The sequence below is a fragment of the Lygodium microphyllum genome, chromosome 19, assembly GCF_053477565.2.
Source record: "Lygodium microphyllum isolate KBCC chromosome 19, Lygodium_microphyllum_v1.1.10, whole genome shotgun sequence".
Taxonomy (NCBI): Eukaryota; Viridiplantae; Streptophyta; class Polypodiopsida; order Schizaeales; family Lygodiaceae; genus Lygodium; species Lygodium microphyllum.
Genome location: NC_141153.1, coordinates 31,256,111 through 31,265,782, shown reverse-complemented (window position 1 = coordinate 31,265,782; position 9,672 = coordinate 31,256,111). Strand labels below are relative to the sequence as shown.

The window sequence follows — 9,672 nt, the reverse complement described above, 5'->3', positions numbered from 1 at the left end:
TTTTTGTGTTTTGTGAGTCAAGCATGCGTAACCAGGCTATGCAAACACTATCACGGGGCCAAACCCTTAAAGCCCCTTTGTTTTGTCAGACTATGCTGCTTATTTCCACTCCTTTTGGTTGCGATGTACGATGTGGGTGGTGGTGGTGTGATGTGAGGGCCACAATTACTGGATTGGTAGGAGGGGCTTGCTAAAGTGATAGCGAGTGTGCGAGGCGGGGCAACACGAAGAGTGGGTGTGGGTTAGATTTGCAAATGCACACCAGGGTTTGCAAGGGGGGGGGGGGGGGTTGGATTATTATTAGTGGAGGTGGTTGGACACAACCAAGAGAGGTTGGGACTAGGCTTTGGGCTTGGGGGGGGGGGGGGGCGTGTTAGAGACCAAGTAGGTCTAGAGAGTAATAAGTCCAGGCACGTGTCACGCGGAGACAGGATGCTGACTTTTATGCTCAACAACCCCAAAATAAGAAAAAACGAGAGCACGATGCATTCATTCAAAAAGGCGACCGACGACCGTGCGGCATCCAGGCCTCTCTCTCTCTCTCTCTCTCTCTCTCTCTCTCTGTGTCATGCTTGTCTCTTTCGCGGGAACGCGTCACGCCCTCTCTCTGCAGAATACTTTGCCGGGGTTCATCGCCCTTCAGAGACCCTGCCTCCTCTTCATTTGGATCCCCTGTCTTCCGTCCATTCCCTGCAGTGACGGCCCCGCCATTCTCCCCATCCGCTTCGGATCAGGAAGGAGCCTCCCATGGCGCATTTCGACCTTCACGACATCAAGAGACAGGCGTCTCTGTTCATCCGGGAGAAATTCAAGGATGCGCGCTTGGTTTTGACGGATGTCTCCAGGATCCAATTGTAACGTCCCTCTCTATCTGTCTGTCTGTCTGTCTATCTGTCTGTCTCTTTGTTGCGTATTTCAGCTCGTTTTTTAACGATCACATGAAGTTTGCGACATGCGAACATGTCAGAAAAGGGGTTCTTTTCCCTTGTTTTTCCCCAAAGTGTTCAGCCGCATGAGCTCCTGCAAGGGAGGGATCCCATACCTCGCTAGGTGCAGTTGCGGGTGGGGGCTGCCAGCCTGGGGTGTTTTCCCTATAGTGTTCAACATCATGAGCTGGCAAGGTGTGGCTTGGAGAAGAGGGCTGCCATGCCTGCTGGCCGCACCTAGCTCGGTACATGGTTCCTTCCTTGCAGAAGCTCATGATGTTGTCACAATCCACAATGTGGAAATTATAGTGGAAATTTGTACTTCTTGTGACATATTCCACCATTTTTCTATGTTGTGCGGTGTAATGTTGTCACAGTTCACAATGTGGAATTATAATGGAAATTTGTACTTATTGTGACGTATTCCACCATTCCCCTATAACTGGTCTCAGGAGCCTGGCATTGAATCTGTACATACAGCTCAGGACGTCTGAACTTGCAATATGTATTTCATTTTTAAATCAGAATCTATGATGCAAATGCGTAGTCAATGATATGTGTGTGCATCAATCTGCATAAGTGGATAAAGTAGCATTGGAGCCTTATATACAGTTCAGGACATCCGATCTTTCAGGTCTTAATTTGAGCTCTCTGAACGCAATTGATGCAGTGCCCATGCTGAGAAACAATCACAGGACAAACATGATCATATTGATCTCAAGAATCATAAAGGTCAAGGATTGAAGGTCCTCCCCTCGCAAGGAGACTCCTGATTCCTCTCCATGAATAGCTTTCCGAGGAGGGAAATACCTGCATAAAGTCCAATTATATGGGATGAAAAAACCTGGTTTTTAATACTCTGATTAGACATAATTTGCATTCTGCACTTGCAGTAGATCGAAATTTGGGGCTTTGTTCATCCTTATGAACTTGCAATCTCTGAGACTGGTGCTACAAGAACTGCTATGACACTGCAATGTTCAATCAAGCAAGCAAACATGTGATAGTAAGATTGTTTGGAGAGTCTAGATTAGGTCCTCATTTTCATGGTTTTTATTCCGTGCAGTTCAACCCAGTTCAGCCCATTCTGCATTCATGAACTGGAAGGGAAGAGTATATCTTTATTAGTCTTGCAAAATCCGATTGGTGGCACGTTATGGCATTAAGTTTTTCTGTTACAGTGATATCAGAAGGCCAAAGGGTCCAATAATCGTACTTATGGTGTGGGTTTTCCAGTAATGGTCGGGCAAACAGTGGAATTGACATTTAAGTTATTGTGCAAAAAATTGAGTAAAAGTAATAATTGGATCACTTGTTTGAACAGGTTGACAGAAGAAGCAACCAATACAGATCCATGGGGCCCAGAAACAAGGGCTATGGCTGTGCTCTCTAATGCAGCTTTTGACTTGGAGGAATTTGAAAGGATTGTTCAAGTGCTCCACAGTAGGTGAGGACTTCTGATCTATCATTGTTGATGCTACGAGAAGCTCTTTTTCTAGGTGGCTACAGTTATGAAGGCTATTTCTCCTGTCATTTGGCCATAAAGCATGACTGTCATCGTCAATAATCTCATGTGGTTTTAGATGCACCAAGTATTACTTCAAACACATTATTCTCAATTATTGCCAAAGTATGACATCTTTCCATGTGCTCAAAAGTGCAAATTAACTGATGCAAAGTAAATTAGCTGACAAGCTATTATGTTTCTTCCATGGTGTTTTACACTGCAGCATGTCAGACTAGGGGCTTGCTTCTCACATTCCAGGATATGCCAACAAGATTATTTGCCTGGAAATTTAAGGCTCATGTCACACTTTACCTTGCAACTTCACCTATTAGGTGCACCATTTGTTATTTTTCTCATATCAAGCACCTAGATGGACTACAACCCCAGCTGAAACTAAAGGCTTTTTACATTGTTGAAGATGTTCCCTACTGGTGAAGAGTCTATGGACTCACTGGCTGTAAGTCATCTAGATGCTAGTCCATTGTGCTGCAAGCTTGAGTGTCAAGTCTAGTATGTAACAATCATGTACCCAATATTTAGTGAACTTACTCCCTGGAGGCAAGGTTTGTTCTGGGATTTGCGAGGTGGTGCTAGACCAAGGGAAGTCTTTTAAAACTGCCTTGTGTATGCTGAAACAGCTCCATAGAGGATGTGGTCACAGAATATCAAAGGTTTCCTTACAGTTCCCTTGATGAGGATCATGTAGGAGAGATTGGATGATCTGGTTGATTCTAGGAAGGTGGAGATCTACTTTACAAAGATGTTTGAGTGTAGGGTTGTCCAAACTCAATGCTTTTATAGATGGTGGCTTGCCTCTTTGCGTCTTCAATCTGAGTACCTTTTGTCAAACGTAGATGCAAGGAATTCGTAAAGAAGCTCTGAGAATCACAATCATTATTACTGTAACCAACGAGAGAAACAAAGATTTGCATAGCAAGAGGATAAGAATGAGCTCACAGATCAGGTGGAAATGCTGTTTAGCCCTCAAGTCCAGAAAAGCAGTGTCTGCTGGGAATGGAGGCCAAATTGTTGCTTAGCTTAAGGAAGCAAGTGTCTGTTGCATCTATCCGACTGCAATGCTCTACAACATCCTGCTCAACCTCCTTTCTACTTGATAATGATCAGAGAATGCATGTTCAAGGCAGATTATTGGAGATCTCTTAGCTAGGAATTGAGAATATCCAGATTCTTACAGCCTAGTATCACGACAGGATAAGCATTGCATTATCACATATTAGTTTAATATGGCACTGCATCATGGGTTGCTCTGCGAGGTATAAATGTGAGTGAACCTCTCTTTCATAAAATGCAAAGAAAGTATGACCAAAGAGGCAAGGAGTACAATGGTAGATTGCCCTTTATATAGACATTTGGCATTCATGCATTTGAGATTGACAATTGTAACTGCAGTGTATGTGACACGTGTGACCTATTGTCAGGCAGTCCTGTGTTCAGCCTATGTTGAGCGAGAGATTGAGTTTGTCTTAGAGTTGAGAGTATTGCTTGTTTGCTGCTTGGCAAGTATTGATGCTTTTGTTTATTAAGGTTGAAGACTAAATTGCAGGTGTGCAACTCCTGCCTTGTCATCTCTGTCATCAAAGTCTGTGAAGAGAGCGTACTCTACCTCAGCTCCATAGTGATGATGGCACACAATGCTGATTGAAAGCCAACAAATCCTATACCCCTACATGATGCATCTCATGTTTGAGTGATGCGTTCAATGTTTGGCTCTGTCCTATAAATACTCTTGCAGCCCCCCTCCACACCTCCACAGTCATCTGTCTCTGGTAGTTTGACAAACAGTGCTTTGTGGTTTTCGCATGTCAGTGACAAGTATAAATAGCAGCAGAAGAATGAAAGCAGAAATACTTCGTGAGCATAAACACGAAAAGACATGGGGAAACACTTTCCATTATGTGTACAACATGAGTGCAGCAATAATATGCCAAGCATAGATGAGATACAATCAAGAGATGGCACTTTCTTTATCTACATGCGTCACGGTCTCCCTCAACCTGCAAGATCCCCCGTGTCAATATCCGCAAAGCACAATGATGATCAGTGTTGGCTGTGCATTTACAATCAAGAGATGGCACAATCTATGTCTACACACTTCATGGTCTCCCTCAGGTGAGAAGGGCTGGAAGCACAATGATGATCAGTGCTGTCTGTGCATACCCAGCCTGAGCATGGTGAGGCGCTGAAAAGAGCTAGCTGAGCACAATGATAAACAATGCAAGATTAGTTAGCATGTTGGCCAAACAGAGCAAAGAGCAAGCTTGAACACTTGTTAGTATCGACACCAGTATTTGCAGATAATTTGCTGTTGGGATGCATAGGAGTAACCAATGAAGTACAATCAGGCTTACCAAAAGTTCAAAGCAGATTGATATAGTACTTTTTCTGAGAAAGAATTACACCATGAGCATTCAAATAATCTCTGCACCAAAAGTATTGTAACAGTCCGAATTCTTGTTTTGATCATAAACCTTGGCTGAATCAGAGCCAGCGGTAATCAGATCATCAATGTACAGTATGATAAAACAATGAAAATAACAAGCAGAATAAAAGTAGACGTTGGCATCCAACATCTTGCAAAGTCCATGCACAACTTGCCTGCTTCAAGTCATTGAGGCTTTTTGCTAGTGATGAATATGACCTTGTTACTAGTAAGAGGGAATCTCTTTGGCTGCTCCATGGGTCCATTCAAATCTCTCCATTCAAAAATGCATTCTTTACATTTGTTTTGTGCATGGGCCAAACATGAGAGGCTAGAAGAGCTAATAGAAACCAATAATGAAGCGGCTGCAAATGTCTCCTCATATTGCTTGGCTCTTTGCCCATCAGTGTACCCCTCCAAGGTACCATCAAAGCTTAGTGTTGAAGATCCACCTCACACAAATCATCTGTCCGTGGAAGGGTCTCTCCACCAAGATTCATGCACGATCCCCTGCAGTGGACTGAAGCTCCTCCTTTATAGCATGTCTCCCCTTGGGCATAGTGTCCAATGGCCTTTTATACTATAGATGAAACAGCAGAGTTGGCAGAAGTATAAAGTGGCAACAATGAAGATACTTGACATTGCTGGCCCTCATTGACCCAATTGACTTTCTAGCCACAATAACCAAAGAGATGAATAAGATGGTGATGTTTCTCTAGCTCTTTATGACTGGTCATCACAGTAGACTCTAGAGTCTACCCTCGATGACAAGGGTTTCCCCCTCCCCCCCCAAATCTTGGAAGATGAGGAATGTTTGGCAGCTTCAAGCTCTCCCATAAATGCAAGTGCCCGAAAGGTGTGGGATCATTTAGAACAAAGCCGACAATTAGGACGTAGAACAAGATTTTGGAACTTCAACATGCCATGCACTAGACTCTCATCACTAATGGTCTTACCTGTGGCCTTGAGCTGTAACTCCTGATATTGCACAAGGTGGTCCATCTTTGGACCATCAAGCTTAAAGTAGGTGTTTGGCATTTGGCAAGGTCTCATCAGTGGCCTCACAACAGCTGATATGTTGCGACGTGAGGTGATATAGTGCGACATCACAAGATTGCTTGGGTGCATTGTGTTTTCTGTGCTACATGTGTGCATAGCACTTCTCATCTTTTAATCTAATGCCGGCAGCATGGCAATATGGGGTTTGTTTCAAGGGTATGAATGTGTTTGACACATCAGAGGATTACTAGTTGAGGGTGGGAAATCAGAAGACCGTTTACAGGTGGCAATTTGGAGCCACAATATTCCTATTCATTGAAATGGGTTGGGCTGACACATGAGGAATGACTTTATCTTCAACTTGAATTCAGTCATTCATGGTCACAGTGGAGGATAAGGCTTTTGAAGTCAGGGCTTCTATGATATGTGCATGTGTTGTCATCCACATAACCACTGTTATGGCTACAAAATATTTGTAGTACTCCAATCCCTTCAATAGGCTGATGAAGATATGGCATCATCAAGTTTTTTGGTAATAGTGCGACACCACAATATTGCTTGGGTGCATTGTGTTTTCTGTGCTACATGTGTGCATAGCACTTCTCATCTTTCAATCTCATGCCGGCAGCATGGCAATATGGGGTTTGTTTCAAGGGTATGAATGTGTTTGACACATCAGAGGATTACTAGTTGAGGGTGGGAACTCAGAAGACTGTTTACAGGTGGCAATTTGCAGCCACAATATTCCTATTCATTGAAATGGGTTGGGCTGACACATGAGGAATGCCTTTATCTTCAACTCGAATTCAGTCATTCATGGTCACAGTGGAGGATAAGGCTTTTAAAGTCACGGCTTCTATGATATGTGCATGTGTTGTCATCCACATAACCCCTGTTATGGCTACAAAATATTTGTAGCATTCCAATCCCTTCAATAGGGCTGATGAAGATATGACATCATGAAGTTTTTTGGTAGCTGTGTGGATCTCTTGGCTGGTTTATGGAAAATATGGTTTGCATAAGATTTGTATGTTGGCCAGAATGCCACTTAGCAGCTGATTCTTTCTGACATATTAATGTGTCCGTGTTACAGAGAGAGAGAGAGAGAGAGAGAGAGAGAGAGAGAGAGAGAGAGTCTGCTTGCATGTGACTACAGACTTCAAGCTGTTGGAAAGAGACCCTGGAGGCAGCTTTACAAAACCCTTGTTGTGCTGGAGTACCTCCTTACACATGGACCTAACAGTGTTTCAAGAGAGTTTAGAAGTGACATACAAGTCATTGAAGAGCTGTGCCAGTTCAATTTAGTCGACCAACAAGGGTATCTATATGACTGCCTCGGCATAACTTCATGAAATTTGTGATTTTGGTTTTGAAAAGCATGTGGAGCTATGTTCTTAAAACATTTTGACTGGGTGTAAAACAGGCATGAGATGTTGATAATCTTTAGCAAGTCTTCTGGAGTGAGGTCTTTTGTGTGATGGTTCTGTCAGTGCAGAATATGTTGTGCTCAGTTAAAGATATGTAAGCTGTTATGGACTATTATGGGATAATAATTTAAGTTTGGGGTTTGAGGATTTTTGGTGTAATCAGGATTGTGTTTTTCTTACTTTTTCCTGTGTGAGTTTGAGTATTTATACAGGCTCATACGCTATGTAATGGACAACTCATTCAGTTGTTCAGAAAACAGTTCCATGTAGATGCATGTTTACCTGCATTATTAAAGAGGTGGGCATAGTTTTAGGAGATTAGGGATTGTTTAAAGCATTGTGTATTGTCATGTCCATAAAATCTGCAGTTATTGCCAGTCACATGTGAGTGGTATGAATCATGATACATGCAGGATTGACAGGGGCTTAATTGTTCGTAAGAAGGCTGATCGTGTCCTTGAGCTACTCAACCTGTCTGAGGTTTGGAAAGAGGAGCGCCACCGTGCCCAGAAGATCTCCCATGGTATTCAGGGATTTGGAAGTGCCATAAGGAGAGAACCTCTTCAGGACCTGGTTGTGAATGGGACATCAGAGCATAAGAAGAAGCCTGAAGTTCTACAACCCGAAGAACCTGAAAGCCAGTCTTTGCTGTCTGATGAAGAGATCAAGGAAGGGAATCATGCTGTTGCTGATAATGAGGTAGAGTGGAAGCCTTTTAAAAAGTGCCCAACAGTCCCAATATACCTTAGGCAAGAGAGTGGCCCAGCATCCGAGGAGGAGAGTGCTTTGATACCAAACACCCATGGTAAGCACTGCAGTGACTTTGAAGCAGCAATTAACCCGTTCAAGAAAAGCCTTTCAAGCCCTGGCCATTTCAGGGATATGGCACATGCAAACTGGCAACCATTTGATGATGGTGTAAGCAGGCCTGATGATGCTGATGCAGAGACTGTCCCAGTTGATCCCAGTGATGATTTGCTTCCTCTATCACCACTAGATGAAGAACAAGGGCCAGTGCTGCATGAGGGGGTGCAGCAGCAAGGAAAGCCGGCACACAGATCGGTCAGGCAACTGCTTGGTTTTCGAAAGCCCGCCAGAGATCCACATTCTTCCATCACAGCAAGATCATCATCAGACCAGCACAATGAGGTCATCATTGGTGGCATAGAGGAGGTGACAGCCTCATGCACAGATGAGTTTCCAGACTCACAAGTCAGCAAGGTGCCTACTTTGCCTCCCCCACCTCGCCCTAAGTTCAGGGCAAGGTTTCATCATCCATGGAAGCCCACAAGCTTGATTGATCTGTAAATACCAAACCCATGTTTGCAAATGTGTAGCATAGTAATCCCCACCAAACCCATGCCTGCAGCTTAGGCACTGTGGTCTCCATGTTGGATCAGTTCAGCCAAGTGCACTGCCCCTATGTGAGCAGAGTCTTTGTGCCAAGTGAAAGTCTGCCCCATGTGTGAGGAGTGTCTTTGTGCCAACTCTAAGGTATGTCACCTGTGTGTGAGGTTAGCCATTATAGCCTCCATGTTGGATGGTCCCCTGCTCCTCACCCAAGAAATGTGTTCTTAGTGCCACCTCAAGGGGATTCCCCATGTGTAAGCAGTGCCTTTGTGTCAACTCAAGCCACATTACCTATGTATGAGCACTGTCTTGGTGCCAACTGAAAGAAAGGTATGCTAAATCAAATTTCTGGGTGTGCTTCATATGATCTGTGTACAAATGCTGTTATGTTCTCAAGTTTATCAAGGTTTTGGATTGGGAAGTTACCATAAGAGATAGATGAAGGCTAATATTTGCAGTTTAAAGCTAGATAGTGAGAAACTAAACCAGGAAATTTTCTTTCTATTTTCTTGTACATTTTGGTATAAATTGTAAATGTTTGTTGAGTGAACATGTGAGGACATGCACTTGAAGATTGTATTAGGACTAGAGCTCTTCATTGAAAGAGGATCTAATTTGATGATGAGAAATGTTGATTCTTTTCCCTTCCAAAAATTGTTTTGCATGGATTCAGTTGTGTGGAAAAAATCATTGTCGAGTATTTGTTCTAAAAGAAGTGTGCAATAGGGTAAAGGGTCCCATTAAAGTGACTTCTCCCAAAGCAAAATGCACACCATCCCAATTTAGTGACAATTTTATGATAATAATGTAGCTTTTTTAGCCATTTATATTTATAATACATTTTTTTCATGTTATATATAAGCTTAATATAGGTCAAATCAACCAATTAAGCCATGCTAAAACTTTTGTATTTTGGATTTTGTAAAACCTCAAATAATGCATCCCTAAGTGTCACTTTACTAGCTTGTCACTATTATTCTGTTGTGTACCTTTCATTTATAACTAGGTGTACTTGATAAAAAT

At 42.9% G+C, this 9,672-nt stretch overlaps 1 protein-coding gene across 1 annotated transcript; it reads left to right on the top strand.

Moving 5' to 3' along the window:
• The first annotated feature begins 502 nt into the window (after positions 1 to 502).
• On the top strand, positions 503 to 9,024 carry LOC148019709 (uncharacterized). The gene is made up of 4 exons (XM_087699853.1): positions 503 to 854; positions 2,251 to 2,373; positions 7,029 to 7,190; positions 7,713 to 9,024. The coding sequence occupies exons 1-4, from the start codon at positions 748 to 750 to the stop codon at positions 8,605 to 8,607; spliced, it is 1,287 nt and encodes a 428-aa protein (XP_087555979.1). The 5' UTR covers positions 503 to 747; the 3' UTR covers positions 8,608 to 9,024.
• The last annotated feature ends 648 nt before the right edge of the window (positions 9,025 to 9,672 follow it).